At 37.8% G+C, this 24569-nt stretch overlaps 1 protein-coding gene across 2 annotated transcripts in view; it reads right to left on the reverse strand.

The window, feature by feature from the left end:
* KIDINS220 (kinase D interacting substrate 220) overlaps positions 1 to 24569 on the reverse strand; it is a 111568-nt gene that overhangs the window by 36130 nt on the left and 50869 nt on the right. For both annotated transcript variants that reach the window (XM_023199008.3, XM_023199015.2), the window contains exons 16-22: positions 23145 to 23296; positions 22679 to 22968; positions 16286 to 16426; positions 15304 to 15547; positions 15050 to 15138; positions 13164 to 13308; positions 7094 to 7256 (exon numbers count right to left, since the gene is read on the reverse strand). In XM_023199008.3, coding sequence (XP_023054776.2) covers positions 7094 to 7256; positions 13164 to 13308; positions 15050 to 15138; positions 15304 to 15547; positions 16286 to 16426; positions 22679 to 22968; positions 23145 to 23296 — 1224 coding nt within the window. The remainder of the gene's footprint in view (positions 1 to 7093; positions 7257 to 13163; positions 13309 to 15049; positions 15139 to 15303; positions 15548 to 16285; positions 16427 to 22678; positions 22969 to 23144; positions 23297 to 24569) is intronic.

Here is a 24569-nt window from a genome sequence, read left to right on the forward strand (position 1 = left end):
GGTATCTAACCCAAAGGGAAAAAAGTCATTATATGAAAAGAAATTTGCACATACATGTTTATAGCAGCACAATTCACAATTGCAAAGACGTGGAACCAACCCAAATGCCCACTGACTAAGGAGTGGATGAAGAAAATGTGGTTTATATACACCAAGGAATACTATTCAGCCATTAACAGGAACAAAATAACATATTCTGCAGCAACTCGGATGAAGCTTGAGACCATTATTCTAAGTGAAGTAACACAAGAGTGGAAAACCAACAACCATATGTTCTTACTTATAAGCGGGAGCCAAGTTATGAGTAAGCAAAGGCACACAGAGTAAAATAATAGACTTTAGAGACTCAGAAGGGACAGGATGGGAGGAAGGCTAAGGACAAAAAACTACACACTAGGTACAATCCACACTGCTTGGGTAATGGGTACACTAAAATCTCAGAATTCACCACTATATAATCCATCCATGCAACAAAAACCACTTGTACTCCAAAACCTATTGAAATAAACAACCCCACCAGACCATGGCATTCATAAATGGATTATGAATGTAAGAAATCTTAGAAACGCAGCTGAACTCAGAGTTACAGGGAATGCCTTCAAAAACATTGCTGTGATTTTAGCATCACCTGACATAAGGCAGAAACCACCAAGTGTTAGGTGAAATATACAGTCATCCTTCAGTCAATGTGTACTGAGATGTTCCTATGTGTCCAGCCCAGGGATATACTGGTATATAACAAAATAAACATTTTGCCTATATTTAAGCCTAAAGAATGAAGTATCTGGATGGACAGTATTCTCTTCAAGATAAAATGAGGCTTCTCATCTACCACCTCCCCAATCCATGCCTTCCTCAATCCAAAAGTTATCATCAGATTTCTTTATTCTTTCAGAAATACCCACTACTGCCTAAATACTGATCACTTGTCTAGAAGCAAAAAAAAATCAGCAATGTTTAAGAAAGTTACAGTTCATGAAGTGTATTCATTCAGGAGACAAATATTAAAGAAATAGCAATGCAAATACTTATAAGAAGGTAACTATGGCCAGTGCCATTAAAGAACATACTAGTACATAAAGGACTAACCTAATAAAGCCTCAAAGGATGGGGGGGGCTTGGTAACAAAAGGCTTCCTAAGGTAGTAACATTTAAGATGAGACCAGAAGAAGGAGGTGGGAGGGGCCAGAGAGAGAAGCACATGAAAAGTAAACAGTAAGAGGGAGAAGGAGCCAGAAGCAGGCTGAGGACACTGGGAACTCCAGCAGAGACCTGGTGCCGCATACAGACTTTGACCATTTATGTCTTTTTGTCTTTGGAGCCCAATTTGAGATGCACAGACCATCATTTGCACTTCATACTATCTATAAGTCAAAATCAATATTACTCTAAAAGCAACTCATGAGTTGCTCTCCTGCCCATGATATCTGCCCTACACCTAGCAGTCTTCAATGCCACAAAAATCACCTTTCATTCACTCTCAGCCAGGGGTTTGCATATCAGAGAGCCAGACCACGTAGTTGGCAAGAAAAGGGAAGGAAGGCAATTTTTTAAATGATACAAAAAGTTGGCTATAAATCCATCACTAAAAAATAAAGAATAGGCCAGGCGCGGTGGCTCACGCCTGTAATCCCAGCACTTTGGGAGGCCGAGGCGGGCGGATCACAAGGTCAGGAGATCGAAACCACAGTGAAACCCCGTCTCTACTAAAAATACAAAAAATTAGCCGGGCGCGGTGGCGGGCACCTGTAGTCCCAGCTACTCAGGAGGCTGAGGCAGGAGAATGGCGTGAACCCAGGAGGCGGAGCTTGCGGTGAGCTGAGATCCGACCACTGCACTCCAGCCCGGGCGACAGAGTGAGACTCTGTCTCAAAAAAAAATAAAATAAAATAAAATAAAGAATAAAACGATCCTAAGAAACAAGAAAGTATTGAGACGGGGAGACACAAAGGGAAATTAGTCTTATAAATTCTTGCAGATGTTTAGAATAACGTTTTCTTTCAATACCCTGCAAAACGACTGTAGGTGAGGAGGCTATTTACTTCCTAGCTCACATAGGAAATGCCGCAATGTGCTACTTCTATAACCCACCTTTTATTATTTTTAAAAGACAAGGTTTCACTATGTCACCCACGCTGGAGTGTGGTGGCTATTCATAGGCACAGTCACGGCACGCTGCAGCCTCCAACTCCCAGGCTCAAGTGATCCTCCTATCTCAGCCTCCCGAGTAGCTGGGATTACAGGCATACTCCACCATGCCTGACTCTATCCATCATTTCATCTTTACTGTGGGACAGCCATTTACTTTCTGAACTTTTCATTTACCTTAATTTTTCTACCCAGGTTCATTCCTATTCCCTTCCCACTGTGACAGTCTCAAAATAAGCTCCCTTAAATCAACAGGATTCCCTAACTCAGGCCAAGCTGCACTGACACAGCAAATAGGCCCTGAAGCATCAGGGTAATGGCTACAAATTTTTCAAGACCCTGCAATGAATCCCCATCTTACTCAGGGTAAAAGCCAAGGTCCTTACCACAGTCCTCCAAAAGGGGTCCATGAACCCCACTGGTGACCCGACCTGACCTCCTACTCACTCGCTTCACTGCACCCCATCTCACCACATCAGCTCCCTTGTTGCTGTTCCTTCAACATTGATTCCAGGTGCTCTTTGGCCCGGAACTGTTCCCTCTGCCTGGAAATGCTTTGTCAGATACCTGCCTGGAAAACTCTCTTGCCTCCTTCAACCCTTCCTCAACTCTTCCCTTCTCCATGAGGACAATCCTGATCCCCTTACTTAACGCAGAACCTGCACAACTCTTCATCTCCTTAACTCTCTTCTACCTTTTATCCTTTCCACCACACTTGCTGCCTTTTAACATGCTAATTATGTATTATATATGTTGGTTATTACCCATCACTCTCTGACAGACTGCAAGCTCCTCGGTGCAGGGATCTTTGCTGGTTTTGTTCATGGATACACCCAAGCTCTTAGAACTGTGCCTGGTCCATAACAGGTGTCCAATAAGTGTTTTCTGAATCAATGAGTGAATTTTAAGCTTTCTCCCCTTAATTTCTCTCCCATCTTTGGATGTTGCTAGAAGTCTAGTAACAACAACAAAATAAATAAGTAGCAAAATACACAAATAGGTAAACTAAAAAAAAGCCAAACACGACTACTTTAATGCATTTCACTGTTTTCTCCAAACAATGAAAGTAGGCATGATTTACAGATACGTCAAAATAAGCTAAAAAATTATGCCCTTCACCTTTATCTTTAGAAATCTGAATTGTCCAATTTTCACAAAAAGACAGGGAGAAAAATAATGCCAATCCAGAAATGCACACTGAATGGTCAACATTACATCTGATTATGGGCATCTTTATACAAGGTCTGCAGGCTCACTCTTCACACTGAACTTGGCAAATATACAAATGTCATTTATTTCTGTCCAGATAAAATATGATTTCTTTTATAGATGACACAATCTTTATTTCAGTAAAAACCTGCTTAAGTTTCCTCTCCTATATGGGGAATTATCTCGTAATTTTGCAAATAACTAGATCAGGCTTTCTCTTTAAAAAGATAAAGATATGGATAAAATAATGAACCTCTGCAGTCAAAGCAAGTGTGTTTTCAGAATAAAGGTGGAAACAATAATTATATAAAAGATAGTAATTTAATAAATTTTGAATGATGACAACACCACTACCTACAGATAAGTAATATATCAAAAACAAAGAATTTCATTTAGATTCTAAGCTATATATAAAAAACACCAAAATAGCATGCATTAAACAGTTTTTGGAATAAATACTGCTAGTATTTTAAAAACTAAAGAGAAACATTATCAGTACAAAGGATGGACTTTGTACTACAAAGGAGATGAAGCGACAACTTCCTCTAAACTAACTAATGTTAAATTTTTCATGCGATCCACATTCATAACTTAAGTCCACACGCAAAACAAACAAGCCTGTGCATAATCCAGGCCAAATGATGGCGGGGAAGAGAGGGAAGGAGAGCTGATCATTACCCAGAAAATGATGGAGAGAGCAAGCAGGTTAGTGAGAGCTACAAGAGGTATGAGATGACTAGATGTGATAAAATGAAGCTTATGAAAGTTTTGGGTGAGTATCAGGAGGGGTTATCATAAAATATGACATTTTATTACGAGAATGCCCTAAATAATGTATAGAAACACCATTACTTGAATAATTTAAAAATAACAGATAGGTCTATTAAAGTCATAAATTAGATGTCCATAGTGTCTGTACAGCAAACTGCTATTTCAATGAAATGGAAAATGGCTACCATTCTGAAGCACCCTTAGAACTTATTCAATCGTTCTTTAAACATCAAAATGAAGTACCAAAATAAAGAATGTTGTTATCCTTATTGCAAAATTATTCTGACCATATCGTCCTGGGTAAAAGACTGACTGAGCAGTGTCAAAACAGAAATTTAAAACACTATCTTCATGAAAACTACTTAAATTCATTTTTTTTTTTAAAACCACTATCATTCTGCTTTAAATGCCAGAAATAAAGTTTTAGACTAAAATATTTCAATGGTTGCCTAAAATGCTGCAATAAAAACTAGACAGAAAATTTTTAGTTTTTATTTTACTCCCTTTCTTACTAAATGTATGTTTAAAAAAAAAAAAAAAAAAAAAAAACTCTAAAATGATCCAGACAAAAGCTTTCAGCTCAATGCATAATTGCAAGAAAATTACAATAATTGTACCAATTAAAACCATCTTGAATGAACAGTGTGTCATCTTCATGTTCCTGTGGTTTACAGACGGGTCTATTTAATTCGCTGAAATTGCTTTCCAGTGTTAGTATCAAATGTCATTTGTTAAAAGTTGAACAATTTAAAAAATAATTTAACAACACAATTTCACCAAACACCAAGAACCAACATTTTCTTTTTCACCTGAATAAAGCCAGCAGATGTGTCATCAAATTGCTATAAAAATAAATGAGGCTTTTTATGGATTAAAAAAATAAATTTCACTACTAGCATTAAAAATACTATTTTCTGATTGTTTTTACCAAATCAATTTCTTTAATACAATAAATGAATATCAATTACATACTGCTTTTTGTCGACTGTAAATAAAATTTTCTCTTTCAAATGACAAGCAATAGCATCAAAGAACTCAACTACAGTTAACTAGAAACATAATCATCTAGATTATTCTCACATACTTTAATATCTGGCTTTTCAATATGTTGATCAAAGTGCCTTCCTATATAGTTTTTCATTCCAAATCCTTATTATATGTAACGATTTTAAGTCAATTCCTATGAATTATCAAAGACTGCTTACTATACTTTTTCTCTTCCTTAGACTAGCTACAAAATATTCTTTGTAAGTAGTTGCAGGCATTTAAGACTTAAATATGCTTATTTCACCAAAAAGTGAAGAAGAGCATCTCAAAATCACCCCAAATCCAGCCCAGTCACAGATGACAAGCCTGCCAAATGCCAAAGTTTAAAGTAATGAGTTGGTTTAATGGCAAAGCAAAGTTCACATCCCTCATTCTATCCCCATCTAACACCTCCACACTTTCCAAAGCTTCAAGAATACCTAAGGCACCTAGCAGAGTACCTGACGTGAAGGAAGGAGGTCAGGAACACTAAGTGACCCAACCTCCTTAAGTAAGAACCCATGTGAGACAACCAGTTCTCCTGTGCCCAAGTTTACAAATTTCTTGAAATCTAGAAATACATTCCTGGAGTAATATACTTCTCCTAAACAATACCAATTCAGACAGGGTCTAAGAATCTGAAGCAGCTGCAAATTCCTTCCACTATTGTTTCTTAAGCCATCACTCCACAGTTCCTAAACGAAGGCTTATTCTTTTTTATGACATATTTTAATTTCACACAAATGATAACAACAACAATCTCAAGGACAGATGAGAGTGTCAAGGGATTACCTATTTATATTAAATAGGGCTTTATGTATCAATATAACATGCAAAAAATAAACCCTATTATGAAGCACTTAAATCTTTTTAAAAGTTAAGTTTTAACCGCTTAGTAATTACTGTTACTAGCAGGCATTCATAATTATATAGCACCTGTACTATAATACAAACGTTTATTCACAAAATAAAACCTTGTATGTACAATAAAATATTCTACTACAGAACCAAGAGAAAAACGAATCATGCATCTCACAATAAGATGATTTGTAAAACCTCAAAGACCAGATGCAATGCAGTACCACTTCTCAACAGGCAGACGGTAATTATATATCACTGCATCTACTGGAATACCTACTTGGTACAGCACACAGGTTTAAACCACTAAACTAATTTCACATAAATTAAACAGCAAAACCCAGAAGAGCTCAAATCTGTGGACTAATACAACAACCTCTATAATTCTAAAAGCAGTTATTTACTTAGAAAACATTAAATGTGTACATAAAAAATAGGAACTAGAAAAATAAGAAAACCACGTACTGACAATACTCTAAGGAAATAAAAGTTATCTGAAACCTTAGAAGTTTTAATATATAAACTATACACTAAGGCTGGGCACAGTGGTTCACGCCTGTAATCCCAGCACTTTGGGAGGCCAAGACAGGAGAACTGCTTGAGCCCAGGAGTTTAAGACCAGCCTGGGCAACACTGCAAGTCCCTGCCTCTACAAAAAATAAAAAGAAAGAGCCAGGCGTCTTGGTGCACACCTACATTCCCAGCTACTTGGGAGGCTGAGATGGGAGGATGACTTGAGTCCAGGAGTTTGAGGCTACAGTGAGCTATGATTGTGCCACTGTGCTCCAACCTGAGTGACAGAGAGAGATCCTGTTTCTAAAAAATTTAAAAAATTTTTAAATAAACTTTATATATCTGAAAAAGGAAAAGCACGTACAAATAAAGTCATAGATTTTTACATGATGGGATATATACCTGTGCTAATACAACTCCAAAATTATAATGGAATTAATAAGAATGATTAAATCCAGAAGTACACATTTTATACATATTATTTTGTATTGTCTGCTTTATATGCGTTTTTGTTTTTTTTTAACTCAATCTAAAATACAGTAAAATATAAAGAGGTAAAAAAAGGTACCTTTCGTAGATGGTTTTTAATGTCATTTGATCTGGAATACCTTCAGTCTCTTCCAAATATAATATGAGCCATGAAGTCCGGTATGGCCACTGCTCGGTGAGGTTGATCCAGCTAGCAAGCCTGTCCCAGTTGAAACTAATCTGATTGGCTCTCAGTAATCGCCCTTTTAAAAAAATGCAAAAACATTTTAAAATTAACAGATGTGTATGTTAAGTAAAACAGGTAGTATATTCTCAAATATTTTAAATTTCTAAAATTTACCATTTAATTAATACTACAAATTCAAATCTAGTACTGCCATGGCTTCATTTTAGAAGAGCTGCACTAAGTAAAGCTTTTAGGGCTTAAACACAATTTCAATTCTAAAGCAATTTTTGGTTGTTTGATTTGCCACTGGTGAGATACACTTCTTCAACCACATATATGCAGACAAACATCTTTCAGAACTGTGTCACACAGTTCAACACCACCCACAATCATTGAGCAGAACAACCATTTACCCACAATGGACCCCTGTCCTCTAAAGTGCCATCTGCTGAGATCCTACTGATGGACTATAAACAGATCCAAATATGCCAGTCCATTCTCGTTGTATTATGGATGAATGGGCAATCCCACACACTTTCATTTTCACATACTAAGGGTCATCTATGTAAGTAACCTACCAACTGAGTTGTAATGTTTCCAATATTTATTATTTATGTATTTTAAAACAACCTTGTCTATCCTGGGATTTTCTGAGGACTCTAATTCGCTGTTCTACCACTAGGCATCTGTACAGGTAGACAGTCGCAATCCTCAAACTTTCAGAACGGAGGCCTTGTTTCATTACATCATGTTTCACTGTGACTTGGTAGGAATTCTGAGCTGCTGATACTGTTGTTAAATTTTCAAACACTGTCAATTTTACTTCATCATTATCAATTTTGTTTGTATGTAGACTAATATACCTACTTGTTTTAGTTCCAACATGAGTTATTCCTTTCCCTACTACCAATAGATATATAGATATACATATATAGATAGATACAGATATATAGATATATAAGCCCCAATCCAATTCTTCCTATATCACCAGGCCCTCACTCCCTCAGCAAATCTGCTCATACACAGAATTTATATTTTCATGGCTGGATTCCTTTTCCCTGGCAGGTAAGATGTGAGCATTTGATGGAGATATGGCTATGCTGGAGATACACACACAGTGCTGTGTGAAAAGAGAAAATGAGCACCAAATCCAGAAGCGGCAGTTAAGGGAAGGTTTCCTTAAGAATATAACCACTAAAAAGAAAAAGACACACACACAAAAAAGAATATAACTAACCACTAGAATTAAGCTATGAAGGATGAACCCAAGTTAGTCTGGTGGGAAGGCACGGGCTGGCAGGGAAGGGAAGCAGAGTGAGGACATTCAGACAAAAGGAAAAGCAAATGCACCACGCATCCATGCAAAGTCATGAAGGAACTGGTAGACAGAGAGAACTGGAAAACTATTTTAAAAGTATGAGTGAATAGGCCAGGCGCGGAGGCTCACACCTATAATCCCAGCACTTTCGGAGGCAGAGGTGGGAGGATCATTTGAGGTCAGGAGTTCAAGAACAGCCTGGCCAATATGGTGAAATTCTGCCTCTACTGAAAATACAAAAATTAGCCAAGCATGGTGGCAGGTGCCTGTAGTCCCAGCTACTCGAGAGGCTGAGGCAGAAGAATCACTTGAACCTGGGAGGTGGAGGTTACAGTGAGCCAAGATCACACCACCACACTCCAGCCTGGTGGACAGAGCGAGACTATCTCAAAAAAAAAAGAGTGAATAAAAATAAATATTCTATCCTAAGAATATATCTAGCCTATAATGAGTGACTAAAATTAAATATTCTATCCTAAAAATATATCTAGCCTATAATTAGCTAAAAAATAAAGCAATATCAAAAGAAAATTCTGAACAACGAATATGTCTAAGATAATTATTTAATCTTATCTTCCAAAACAATCCAACAAAACAAGTTTGAAATAAAGTATATTTGATAAAGCACAATTTTTAATTAGGAAACCACTCAACTAAATACTTACCAATATTTATGTGCTAAAACCTCGAATTCTTTCCTGGTATTAGTCTCTCTGTTGCATGACTCTCCTAATAGCAACAACTATTTGCATGGTGTTCAGCGGGTAACATACACTTTTGCATACATGAGAATTGGGGATTCAAGAGGCTAAGTAACATGCCCAGGACTCAAACCCAAGTCTTTTGCCTTCAAATTCTATCCTTTCCAATAAAATATACTTCCCTACACACTTCCAACTAATGTTACCTAAAGAAATGGAAAACATCACCAAAAAAGAAATCAAAATTTCATTAAAATACACAGATTTAAATCTATGTATTATTTTTCAACATAGCACTTTTAAGCAATGAAACTAATGGCATTAGGGGCTTTTATAAAATGAAAATTTTACTTAGAAATTTTTCATGGGCAGAGCTACATCTGATGAGACATAAAAGACAAATATCTCTCATTTAACAATTAGAAAGTCTACTGTATAGTCAAAGACTAATATTAGAAAAATTCTTACATTTGAAATGTGGCTTTAGGAAGACATTTTCTTTCTATTCTGAAATGTGTAAACATCATTATTTTTAAAAATGTGTATCTCAGTATCAACTATTAAATGATGTTAACTTGGTCCTCTTTAGCGTGTCTGAAAATGTCTAAATGTAACCCAAAATCCTTTCTATGGATTTGGGGCCCGTAAGGCTCAAAGTGAACTACCCAGGGGGGCTAGTTGTTTTTGTTTTTTTTGCTTTTTTTAAGATGGAGTCTCACTCTGTCACTCAGGCTGGAGTGCAATGGCGCAATCTTGGCTTACTGCAAACTCTGCCTTCTGGGTTCAAGCAATTGTCCTTCCTCAGCCTCCTGAGTAGCTGGGATTACAGGTGTGTACCACCACGCCTGCTAATTTTTGTATTTTTAGTAGAGATGGGGTTTCATCATGTTGGCCAGGCTGGTCTTGAACTCCTGACCTCAAGTGATCCACCTGCCTCAGCCTCCCAAAGCGCTGGGATTAGAGGCGTGAGCCAGCACAACTGGCCAGTGGCTAGTTCTTTGACATCACTTCCCACCATTCTCTTTTGATCCCCAAAGTGCAACCACACTGGCCTCCAGCTGTTCCTGGATTTCCACCCCAGAGCCTTCACACTTGCTCTTCCTCCTGTTAAGATGCTTTTCTCAAGACAGATATAAAACTCAGTTCCCACTTCATTCAGGTCTCTTAGTCATTCAACAACACCATCCCAGACATTGTTCTGGGTGCTGAGAAAACAGAAATAAGAAAGATAGATAGAAGGCCGGGAGCAGTGACTCACGCCTGTAATCCCAGCACTTTGGGAGGCCGAGGTGGGCGGATCAGGAGTTCAAGACCAGCCTGACCAACAAGGAGAAATCCTGTCTCTACTAAAAATATAAAAATTAGCCAGGCGTGTTGGCACGTGCCTGTAATCCCAGCTACTTGGGAGGCTGGCACAGGAGAATCGCTTGAACCCGGGAGGCGGAGGTTGCAGTGAGCTGAGATCACGCCACTGCACTCCAGTCTGGGCGACAGGGCGAGACTCTGTCTCAAAAAAAAGAAAAAAGAAAGGTAGACAGATAGAAAACCTTTGCCAGGTGGATTTGAAATTCTACTGAGGGGAGACAGACAAAAACCAAAGAAACAAACAAACAAAAAAGTAAATGATGTAGTGAATTAGAGGTGATTTTTTTATATTGAGTAAAGCAGGGAAGGGTAACACAAGGCATACCGAAGAAGATGTCATTTTATACAAGATGGTGAGGGAAGATCTTGTAGAAAAGCTGACATTTAAGCAAAGACTTACAAGGAAGTGAGAAACCCCATGATGCATATATCCCAAGAACAATCTGTACAGGCAGAAGAAATAGCAATCGCAGGAGCCTTTTGATGGGAGCATGTCTGACATTTTCAAGGAACAGCAAAGAAGTCAGTACGGGATGGAGGAGGAGAATGGTGGGAGCTGAGGTCAGAGGGGAAGGAGATGCAGAAAGGCAGATCATAAAGGGCTTTGTAGGAAACTGTAAGGACTTAGATTTCTATTTTCAGTGAAATGAGGACACATTACGGAGTTCTGAGGAGAGACATCACGTGACTGGCTTCTATTTTTTTGTGGCTGCCGTATGGAGAACAGGCTGGAGAGAGAAAAAGACAGGAGTAGAGACCAGCCAGGCTATTTCCATAATTAATAAAGGTAGAACACGATAATGTATCTAATGAGGTGGTGCGCTAGAAACGGTGAACAGCGCTTAATATTTCGGAAATAGACTGAAGACAGTGCTACAGAATTTACTAGTAGATTGGTGGTGGTATATGAAAGAAAGATCAAGCTTTTCTTACTTAAGGAATTGGAAGAGTTGGATTAATAGACAGGAAAGACATGGATGGATGAAGTTTGAGTCAGAGAATCAAAAGTTCAATTGTAGACACATCATGTGTCAGACATATGTTGACACCATTAGATGTCAAACAAGCAAATGAAGAGCTATAGGGCTGAAGATACATATTTGAGAGTCGCTGGCATATAGATGGCATTTAAGCCTTTCAGAGTAAATGCGATCATCAAGGTAGCAGGTCTAGATAGAAAAGGAGAACTCCAAGAAACGCACCCAAGAGCACTGCAATGCTAAATGGTAAAGGGAGATGAAGACTAACCACCAGTGCAGAAGGAGGAAGTCCAGTCGGTGTGGCATTCTGGAAGCCAAAGAAAGAAAAGTTTTTCAAACAGGGAAAAGTGATCAACACACTGTCAAACGCCACTAATGGGGTCAAATAAGATGAGCGCTGGCCTGACCACTGAATTTTATAACATAGAAGCCACTAGTGACCTTGAAAATGCAATTTTACTGAACTGAGAGCAAGAGATGATTGGAATAGGTTAGAGAAAACAGAGGGAGATGAATATGAGACACAGGGACAGACAAGTCTTTTGAGGAGCTTTGCTGAGAAATGGGGTAGTAGCCAGAGGCAGAGGTGCAGTCAAGAGCAGCTTTTCTTGGGAAGGGAGAAACAACCTGTGTGTTGATGGGAGTAATTTTCGAGTGAGAGGGAGGGCTATCTCCTGTTTACGGTCTTGTTTTCACGACACACATCATTCTGTGACGTTACATCTTTTGGTCTTCTCTATTAGGGCAGAGACTTTATCTCGTTCACTGCTTATCTCCACAAAGGACAGAAATGTTACCTGGCATAAGGCAGACACTCACTACACATCTGTTAAATGAATATATATATGTTGATAACGTACTAAAACATTCCCATTGTTGAACATAAATACAGTGAGGCTTGAGAACTCACTTAAAGGAATTTAAGTACCGAAAATATTGTAAGTATATTAGATACAACCTCACTTGGAATACAGTTCACAGCATGAACCCCAACAATATAAAACACAATTCTAGTGTAACTATCATAATAGAGTTAACACTAGTAGATATTACAAAGTACCAATCAATACCTTGCAAAGAGATATACATTTTACAAACTAACTTACAAGTATTGATGTGGTTGCCCTGAAGCTATGAACAAGCAGGAATTCACAAGGCAGGGAGCAGACTTCCATGCAGGGACTTCAGGCACAGGCAATAATCCTCAATTTTATTGTCAATATTTTTTATTCAAAAATATCATTTGAAAATTAAAACAATAATAGCATACATCTGAGTTTCAACACTGTAAATTATAAGCTAATTCATACTCAGTAATATGAATTAGAATTAAATTATCTTTACAGCCAAAGAAAAATTAAACTTCAGATTAAGTGAAAGATTTTTTAAATCATAAAGTTTTAAAATAATGGTATACAGCTGACAGTGATAATATCTCAGTTTTGACTTTTCATTGTCAAAACTAAAACTGACTTCATTAAGTGCACTTAATACAAATAAACCCACTATTCAGCAATGTAAACATATACACACAATACATACCTTTGTTTCTGAAATTAAATGGTTTTGTGAATGTTAAAGTTTATTATCTATCATAGACAATAAGAGACAAAAGTCACCTGTCACAGAAACAATATTAAGTAATCTTCTCATGGTCTGGGGACTGATGTCACTGAACCAGTCCTCGGTAACCAGCAGTTTTGTAAGATCAAAGGACATCTGGCGAGTGATGGTCCTCTGCATCTGCCTTCTTCGGTAAGTGTCCTGAAACAGCACATCATCAGTGAGAAGGAACCCATGCGTCCAGTCTAGGAACTAAAGGCTTTTTGAGATGTTAATAAATGTTTATAACAACAAAAATTCCAAAGTTTTAGTCAAAGAGGAATATCATACACTAATAAATTATTATCCGTGAGGTAGAATCTTCACAAAGCAATTGTAAAGTCATATTCACAGCAACTGCATGAAATGCTTCGGTTTAGCTTCAGATGCATTTTAAGTTACAGTGGTACAGTTAGAGGAAGCTCAATGCCTTTACAATTCTAAGTAAGCAGAACTGTGTACAGAGAATGATATTCAAGCTCCATGGGGTCTGGCTATTTACAGGAACCCTTAAATAATACAGCGAATAAGCCCTTGTCTGGTTTTAAGGATTCAGCATTTTGATGTTTAGGTTGTTATTATTATTAGACAGGGTCTCTCTCTGCTACCCAGGCTGGAGTACAGTAGGGCGATCACAGCTCACTGCCACCTGGATGTTCTGGGCTTGGGCAATCCTCCCACCTCAGCCTTCTGAGTAGCTGGGAATACAGGTATGCACAACCACACTCAGCTAATTTTTTATTCCTATTTTATGTAGAGGGTGTGACTACGTTGCCCAGGCTGGTATCACACTCCTGGTCTCAAGTGATCCTCCCACTTCATCCTCCCAAAGTGCTAGGATTACAGGCATGAGCACTGCACCTGGCCTGATGTTTAGGTTATCTTAAAGCATGTGAAAACTATGTCAAAGGGACAGCCTCTCTAACTATCCTCACATCTCCATATGAACGAAAGGCACTCTACAGGGTGGATGGGCTAAATAAGAGGAGGAACAGGTACAACCAAGGTGTGCTCTTGTCTAAGGTCCTGATGCACGGGAAGGATGGATGCAACCATGCGGCACCCAAGGATGCCAGGCAAGAAATTAAAAATAAGTTATATACGCCTCTGAATTTAGTGCTGTCAACTGTCATTCATCATATTAACTTTGCATCCATATCTGTAAAGGGTAGAGGCATAAAATCAAAATGTCACTGAAGACTTTTTTTTTAAAAGTAAAACATCCAAACTTAATGGTAGCAAATCAGAAAAAAACACAAGGCCAATAGTAACCCAACTTCACTGAGTGTAAGTGGCACTGTCACAACTGCCCTGCAAGTGATAATCTCCCTGTCATATGCATACAGACATATACACAGAACATGCTCTCGTTCCATACAAACAAGATGGGGAGGTCAGGGACAACCAGTGTGTTGAAGGAGAAACCCCTAGTGGCTGGGAAGGACACAAGTTACTATGTGGTAGAGAAAAAAGAGCGAGCATCCCACAAGCATTTAGGGAAGGACGGCCAACAGGAAGACAAAGCCAGGAGTTTTCTCACACTACAAACCTTTCTCCCCTACTACTATGGTGGCAACAGGCATAGCTCAACCTGACCAGGAAAGAATACAGTGGTTCTCAACCCTGGATGAAATCATTTGGCAAGCTTTAAGATCTGAGGGATCAGGAGCAGCACCTGGGCTGAAAACAGGTTGGGACCCCTATACGAAGTACAGTTGTTAGGGTTCTAGGTGCAAACATTCCCTGAAACACATGAAGCTGAAAGGGAATTCAATGATAATGTTTATTTGAAGAGCTTAATGCAATATTTACAAAATATTACTTAAGTGGCATCATCTTAATTTTATTTGTATTCAAATAAATAGCAATACAAACATACAGATCGAAACCAATGGCATCTTACCCGTCTATTGAGAGCTGTCTTGCTACCAAGTTTTGTCATCTCCCCAAGGCTGTTCTGTGAAACTCTCCTGTCAGCATCTTCCTGTATCCCTTAAAGAATTTATCAAGACAGCATCACTTACACCAAAATTCTGTTGTATATGATATTTAAAGAAATGTGAAATCACAACATTTTTCAAGGTAAAAAAGAGAGTCGCCATAAAGAAATGACAAAACTATTTCAAACTCAAAGTACTTTAGGAGCCTGAGCTTTACCTGTAGTATCTGAGCATGGAACGTCCCCATTTGTTGCTGAAGTTACGAGAAATTTTCTTGCATTGCTCAGTCCACGACTATTAAGGAACACAGGCAAATGCACTATGTTGCGCATGTAGTCATGGCCATTTATATTAGAATCCCGAAGCACACTATTGAGGTTCTGGTTAATCGCCTTTATGATAATATGTGGATCACTTGCAAAAATGGCAATGAAAGGGCCTTTTGAAAACAGAACTCGGACCTGTGGTAGAAGACATGTACAGTTGTGACACACATTTTAATCGTCCAAAAGAATGAGGCATCTCTTCAAAATATGTGCTATCTTTTGGTGACTCTATTTCTAAACTACTATTTCTTGTTCATCAAAACTTATTCTGTGCAGAAGCAAAGTTTACTGACAGCTCAGTCTAGGTTTGTTGTCATCTAACATGGATAAAATCTGCAAAGAAAATTTATATTGTCCTTCTTTCAGACATTTACAGTCTGCTAAAGAGATAAATCAACACACATGAGAAACATTCATGAATACACATGAGGTACTGGGCACACTGGTCTCTGCCCAAAGTCAAACCACTATTGCTCATAACATACCTTACAGAGAGCCCCACTGATGTACTTGCTTTAATTTAAAAAAATCCTACAAGTTCTGTGGGCTTCCTGTGTTATCTTGGATTCTAACCATAACTATCTGCAAAGAAAAGCTTGAGCCACACTGTAGACTTAAGAGATGCTCTATTCATTTTTTTTCCTCACAGTGCCATTAAGCTAAAATTGTTTAAATCTCTTTGTGACTAAACAATTATTCTTTCTATGTTTCTACATAAAGAATGGTTGTTTTTACAAAAGAAAAATCACAAAATGAATAGGAACTACTCAAATAAAAACCAATTCCATTCTATTTTTAGATATTTGTGAAGTCACACATTCTCTCAAGTGCCACAACATAACAATGGCGACTTTTGAGGTGGCGCAAACGTACAGTGTCCAGCATCTGAAGGACTTTGTCCTGTTCACAGGCATCTAATCCATCGATGATGACAACCAGCCTTGTCTGATTCTGAGTGAAGCTGTCAATGGTTTTTGCCATCCTGGCCATCAATTCTACTTCACATTTAAGAACCTGTATTGCAAAGGAAGGTACAGAAAGCACTGAAGGAAGATCCAAGAAGCTTAAACATAGTTCTTAGAAAGTGTGATAGAAAGTCATCTAATAGGAACAGAAGACATTCAAAGTCCGTGCTGCCAGCTGTGGTTCCACTTAAAATAAGAGCAAGTACTTCACAATTTACCAAGTGACTACACATAAATTACAGCAGTTGATCCTCAGAATGACACTGTGGGATAGACACTACCACATCTGTTCTAAAAAGAACAAACTGGGTTGAGTGACTAACTTGCCGAGGTCAGAGGCTCTGAATGTCAAAAGATTCAGATCTGGATGCAAATCCAAATGATCGAAGCACTACACTGCTGCTGGCTCCGTGATGGCATCTGACCTTGAGACCACAGGAATGAGCTGCAGAATTCTATAAAGTTCCTTTCACTTTGAAAAACAAAATCCTATATTATTTATATTGGTGGTTCAATTTGCTATTTTTAAAAACAGATCTCTTTACTGGGCTCTAGAGGAACTTATATTATTAGATAGTAGTTGCTAACTCTTTCAAATAACTTATAAAAGTCTATTTTATAAAAACATGCTATTGTTATAATGTGTCTCACTCCAAATATGTACTTCCACTGGAAAAATCTGGAATAGAACTCAAAACAAATAAAAGGACTGCTGGTTTCTGGTTCTACATATATGTAAACACTTTAGAAGTGGCCACTCCTTGATTATGTATGCTTATACATGTGTGTGTGGGGGGGGGTGTATAATGTGCATATTTAATATGTATGCTTGTATATGTAAATGAAATTAAGGACAACAATGATACTGGAGATGGGAGAGAGAAATTAGGATTATTTTGCTTTTATAAGATAAACTACCTGAGAAGTGATACAATATTACTTGAAAGTGGGCTTGGATTCGTTGTAAATGCATATTGCAAACTGTAGGGCAACCACTCAAAAACAAGTTTAAAAAAAAGTACAATTGATATGCTAAGAAAGGTGAGAAAATGGAATCATATAAAACACTCAATAAAAGCATAAAAGACAAAAAGAAAGTAGAAGACAAAAATAGGAAGAAATAGAGCAACAAATAGAAAACAGTAGCAAATGCAATGGATATTAATTCATCTAAATCAATTATCCCTTTGAACGTCAGTGTTCTAAAGATACCAATTAGAAGAAAGAGATGTCAGAGATGATCAAAAAACAAGAACTAATTTTGTTTTCTATAAGAAACCCACCTTACATACAAAGACACATGTAGATTAAAAGTAAATGAATGGAGAAAGATATACCAACACCAATCAAAAGAGAGTGGGAGTCACTATATTAATTTCAGACAGACAGAGTAGACTTCAAAGCAAGGAAAGTAACTGGGATTAAAGAGGGGCATTACATAACAACAAAGGAGCTGATTCTCTAAGGAGACATAACAATCCTAAACATTTACATATCTAAGAAGAGAGAATCAAAATATATAAAACAAAAGCTGACAGAACTGCAAGAAGAAATAGATAAATACACTATCATAGCTGGAGACCGCAACACCATTCTACAAGGACAGATGCAGCAGTCATAAAACCAGTAAGGACGCAGTTCAGCTCAACACCACCATCAATCAACTTGGTATAACAGACATCTACAGCTACTTCAAAAAAATTCACATAAAGCATTCACCAAGATGGACCACATTCTGAGCCATAAAACACACCATAACAAATTTTTTTTTTTTTTTGAGACGGAGTCTCGCTCTGTTGCCTGAGCTGGAGTGCAGTGGCACAATCTCAACTCACTGCAAGCTCCGCTTCCCGGGTTCATGCCATTTTCCTGCCTCGGCCTCCTGAGTAGCTGGGGCTACAGGCACCCACCACCCTGCCTGGCTAATTTTTTGTATTTTTAGTAGAGACAGGGTTTCACCATGTTAGCCAGGATGGTCTCGATCTCCTGACCTCATGATTAACCCATCTCGGCCTCCCCAAGTGCCGGGATTACAGGCGCGAGCCACCGCGCCCAGTAACAAATTTAAAATAGAAATCATGCATACAATGTCTTCCCTCGGTGGAATTAAACTAGAAATCAAAAACAGAAAGATAATTGGAAAATCCCAAAACATGTACAGATTTTAAAACACACTTCCAAATAACACATGGGTCAAAGAAAAAAAATCTCAAGAGAAATTTTAAAATATTTTGAACTAAATGAAAACAGCAACACAACTTATCAAAATTTGTGGGATGCAGCAAAAGAACTGCTAAGAAGAAAATGTATAGCACTGAATGCATGTATTAGTAAAGAATAAAGATATAAAATCAATAATCTGGCTGGGTGCAGTGGCTCATGCCTGTAATCCCAGCACTTTGGGAGGTCAAGCAGGGTGGAGCACTTGAGCTCAGGAGTTCGAGACCAGTGTGGGCAACACGATGAAACTCTAACTCTATAAAAATTAGCCAGGCGTGCTGGCATGTTGCCTGTGGTCCCAACTACTCGGCAGGCTGAGGTGGGAGGATTCCTTGAGCCCAGGGGGCAGAGGTTGCAGTGAGCTGGGATCGCACCACTGCACTACAGCCTGGGCAACAGAGTAAGATTCCACCTCAAAAAATAAATAAATAAAACTAAAATAAAATTAATAATCTAAGTTTCCACCTCAGGAAAGCAGAAAAAGAAGAGCAAATTAAATGCAAAGTAATCAGAAGAAAAGAAATAATAAAAACTAAAACAGAAATAAAACAATGAAACCAAAAGCTAGTTAGGTCAAAAGGTAAACACAACCAGTAAGCCTTGGACTAACTAAGATGAAAGAAGAGGGAACACAAATTCAGAATAACAGCACATGAAAGAGAGGTTATCAATTTAGACCTCATGGAAAAAATAGGATACTAAAGGGATACTACGAACAACTCTATGCCCACAAATTTGATAACTTAGATAAACGGACCAGTTCTTTGAAAGACATAATTTGCCAAAATTCATAAGAACAGGCCTGTATCCACTGAAGAAATTGCATCAATAATAATTTTTTCAAAACAGAAAGCACCAGGCCCAGAAGGGTTCATGAGTGAAGTCTACCAAGTACTTACAGAAGAAATTATACTAACTCTACATAGCATCTTTCAGAAGACAGAAGCAAAGGGAATGCTTCCTAACTCATTCTATGAAGTCAGCATCACCCTAATACCAAAACCAAAGTCATGACAAGAAAAGCAAACTACAGACCAATAAATATCTCCTGGGCATAGATGTAAAAATCCTCAACAAAATATTAGCAAATCATATGCAAAATATATAAAAAGAATTATACACCACACTCAAGTGAGATTTATGCCAGGTAGGTGGGGCTGGTTCCACATTCAAAAATCAATTAACGTCATCCATCACATCAACAGACTAAGCTGGGCACAATGGCTCACACCTGTAATCCCAGCACTTTGGGAGGCAAAGGAGGGTGGGTCGCCTGAGGTCAGGAGTTCGAGACCAGCCTGATCAACGTGGTGAAACCCCATCTCTACTAAAAATACAAAATTAGCTGGGCATGGTGGTGCATTCCTGTAATCTTACCAACTTGGGAGGCTGAGGCAGGAGAATCGCTTGAACCTGGGAGGCGGAGGTTGTAGTGAACTGAGATGGTACCACTGTACTCCTGCACTCCAGCCTGGGCAACAAGAGTGAAACTCAGTCTTTAAAAAAAAACGACTGAAGAAGAAAGATCACATGATCATATACAGAAAAAGTCAACACCCATTCATGGTAGAAACTCTCAGTAAACTAGAAACAGAGAGGAACTTCTTCAACTTGATAAAGAATATCCATAGTTAACATCATACTTAATGGTGAGAACATGAGAACATATACTAAGATCAGGAACGAGGCAAGGATGTCCCTTTTCTTACCACTCCTTTTCAACATAGTACTGGAAGTCCTAACTAATGCAATAAAACAAACAACAACAACAAAAAAGGAAATAAAAGGTATGAAGATTGGGAAGAAAAAAACCTGTCTTAATTCACAGGTGACTTGACTCTATGTAGAAAAACTGAAAGAATCAACAACAAAAAAACCTCCTGGGACTAACAAACAATTATAGCAAGGTTTCAGATTAATGTACAAAATTTGATCACTTTCCTACATATCAGCAATGAACAAGTCAAACATGAAATTAAGAACACAATTACTATCTATATTAACACTGCAAAAAATGAAATAGGTAAACGTCTAACAAAATATGTATAAAATCTGTATGAGAAAACTACAAAACTCTTGAAGGAAATCAAGGAAGAACTAAATAAATGAGGAGATATTCCATGTTCATAGATAGGAAGACTCAATACTTGACCTATAGATTTAATGCAATCTCAATGAAAATCCCAGCAAGTTATTTAAGGTGAATCAAAAGTTCCTATGAGGAGAAAAAGACCCAGAATAGCCGACACAATATTGAAGGAGACTGACATTACCCAACTTCAAGAAAATAAAGCTAGAGTAATCAAACAGTGTGGTATGGGTAAACAAATAGACAAAGAGAAAAGAGCGCCCAGAAACAGACCTACACAAATGTAGTCAATTGGTCTTTGACAAGTGGCAAAGGCAATACAATGGAAGAAATAGTCTTTTTAACAAATGGTTCTGGAACAACTGGAAACAAAAAAAGAAAAGAAAAGGTAAAGAAAGAGAAGAGAGGAGAGAGAAGAGAAGAGAACAGAACAGAACAGAACAGAACAGAAGAAGAAGCAAGGAAGCCAGCAAGAAAGCAAGAAAGAAGAGAATCTAGACACATTCACACTTCACAAAAATTAACTCAAAATAGCTCAAAGACCTAAATGTAAAAATATAAAACACCTACAAAATAACAGAGGATAAAATCTAGATGACTATAGGTTTGGTGTTAACTTTTTAGATAGTACACCACAGCAAGATCCATGAAAGAAAGAATAAGCTAGACGTCATTTAAAATGTCTGTTCTGCAAAAGACACTGTCAAGTGAATGAAAAGCAACCCAAAGAATGGGAAAAAATATTTGCAAAAAGCATATCTGATAAAGGAGTATTATCCAAAATATACAAAGAACTCTTAAAACTCAACAAGAAGACAATGAACAACCTGATTGAAAAATAAGCCGAAGACCTTAACAGCAAATTCACCAAAGAAGACATACAGATAGCAAATAAGCAAATGAAAATACACTCCACAACACGTGTAATCAGGGCAATGCAAATTCAAACAATAAGATACCACTGCACACCTATCAGAATGGCCAAAATCCAGAACACCAATAATACCAAATGCTGATGAGGATGTGATGTGGAGCAACGGGAGCCTCATTCATTTCTGGTGGGAATGCAAAATAGTAGAGCCACCTTGGAAGACGGTTTGGTTGTTTCTAACAAAACGAAACACCATACAAGCTAGCAATCACACTCCTTGGTATTTACCCAAAGGAGTTTTCAACTCCTTTATGTTCACACAAAAGCCTGTACACAAAAGTTTATACCAGCTTTATTCATACTTGCCAAAACCTGGAAGCAATAAAGATGTCCTTCAGTAGGTAAATGTATAAATGAACTGTGAGATATCCAGACAATGGAATATGAGCCATGCTAAAAAGAAATGAGCTAGCAAGCCATGAAAAGACACCAAGGGAAACTAAATGCATATGACTATGTGAACAAAGCCAATCGGAAAAGACGACACATGTATGATTCAACTAGATGACATTCTGGAAAGGGCAAAACTATGGTGACAGGAAAAAGAAATGGCAGCCAGGGATTAGGGAGGAGGGTGGAGGGAAGGGTGAACAGGTGTGAACAGGTGAAGCACAGAAGATTTTGAGGGCAACAAATCTACTCCGTGTAAGACTATAATGGTGGATACACGTTACACATTTGTCCAAGCCCATAGAATGTACCACACCAAGAGTGAACCCTAATGTAAACTAGGGATGCTGGGTGATTATGATGTGTCAACCTAAGTTCATCAGTTGCAACAATGTACTGCTCTGGTGTTAATGGTGCTAACTGGGGAGGCTGTGTATGTGTAGGGGAAGTGGGTATATGGGATATCTTTGCACCTCCCTCTAAATTTTGCTGTGAACTTAAAACTACCTTAAATTACAGTCTTGAGTGAATGAATGAACGAACAAATTAACTAACCTAAAATAAATGCAACACTTTAACACTTAGAGAGGATACTTCCTAAAGCCCAAATGAGCATGGCAGCGGCAGCATATTCACATTACAATTTTTTCTAATAAGCGGTGAGTGCTTACTTTCATGAATCCTTCACTTTTCAACTTATGCAGTTTGGAGGCTGCATTATGAAGGCGTTTTCTTTGGGAATTCAGGAGGGAGTCCAGCACTTGCCACCACGTACGACAATTCAACACAAAGGCCAATCCCACTATAGATGCGATTGATATGAGGACAGCATTTACAGTCAGATGCTTTGGGTCAACTCTAAATATAGCCAGAAGAGTAATTCCAGATATAATGCAGCCAATGATAAAAAGGAAGATGACAAAAGATGGGAGACAACAGGTTTTTTTCCATTTCTTTTTACCTGTAATGCAGCAAATGGTTTTAATAATTACTAACATATCAAGTATCTAGAAAATCCTAACATTATAGTCACAGTACCTGAGAGTCTAATGTTCAAGGTGTGTTTCATGAAAATAAACTGAACATCCACCCCACCCCCACCCCTTACACACAAAGAAGGAAGGAAGGAAATGCTACCCTGAGTATCTTCAGTCTTGAATACTCGAAAAAGCCTGGTTGCCAAAAAGCCAAACTCTCTTTCACAAGCATCCGAGAGGGTTGCAATCATTTCAGCCAGAGAAGTTTCTCCACCTACACTGGACAGTCTATTGTAATCTGTAAACAAAAACCTTGAAGAAAAGAACAAATCAAACATTACTTTGGTATCTAAAGTAACAAATAACTTAAATGTATGTATGTCATCTTTGCATCATTTACCCTTTATTTCTCTTTCAAAATGTTGTTTTTTAAATTCCAAGGAGGGAAAAGAATTTGTAATTAGGTAGCTTCCACTTCTAAAATCTTACATACTTTTCTTAGGAAAAAAACAGTAATAAAAGTGAAATATGCAGGGTCATATGAAGTAATTCTGACTAAGGACAGTCAGGGGAGTTATGCCAGAACTTAGATGTGGAGTATCGGACACCCCAGCAGATCTGATGACACAGTGGTTAAAAGGTGACACCCGTGTCATGATGTGGCCACCAAGAGTTGCACAAAGAAAGTTTTCTAACACCAATGAAAGAGACTCTAACCCTGAAAAAATAATAATTACATTCATTAAAGAATTTCAAGCCCAGTAATACCATTTAAAAACTCAAGTTTTAGAATGGCTTATTTTATTTATAGCCTCAACGTCTACCAGGGATTGAGAAATAGTTGTAAAGTATTCTCATCACAATTGTTCTTAAAAATTAAGTGAATTATTTGTATTCTGAGTCTCTGAATCATTATTATTTCTGTATTAGTTCCTTTCTCCCTTCCATCTGTAAATTAAACTCTCATCTCAGTCCAGTAGATAAGCACTGCTCTCAGAATACAATCTGTATTATACTGTGTGGTCTTGATGATGCTATTTTAATTTTTCTAACAGAAAAAAAAAAAAATTACCACCTCATTAATTAGACTGGTTTCCTTATTTTCTGTAAAAACATTCTCTCAATTATTTTATTCTGTTTTCCTTTTAACTTTTTCACTTTTAAATCCTTTTCTTAATACTTAATTCTATATGCTAGTTACTTAAAAGTTTTCACCTTTATTTTTCTCTTATATTCAGTTTTAATATTTTATCTGATTTGGCCTATTTATTTTCATCTTAAATTACACTTATTTTTTCTTGTAATTTAAAATTGTTTCATCTTTTAATGCTTTTTATTTATTTATTTAGAGACAGGGTCTCACTTTGTCGCCCAGGCTGGAGTGCAGTGGCATGATCTTGGCTCACTGTACCCTCAACCTCCCAAGCTTAAGCAGTCTTCCCACTTCAGCCTCCCAAGTAGCTAGAACTACAGGCACGTGCCACCACACCCAGCTAATTTTTCTATTTTTTGTAGAGATGGGGTTTCGCCATTACCCAGGCTTGCTGTGAACTCCTGAGTGCAACCAAATGCCTGCTTCGGCCTC

This window comes from Piliocolobus tephrosceles, chromosome 15 (genome assembly GCF_002776525.5).
Source record: "Piliocolobus tephrosceles isolate RC106 chromosome 15, ASM277652v3, whole genome shotgun sequence".
NCBI lineage: Eukaryota > Metazoa > Chordata > Mammalia > Primates > Cercopithecidae > Piliocolobus > Piliocolobus tephrosceles.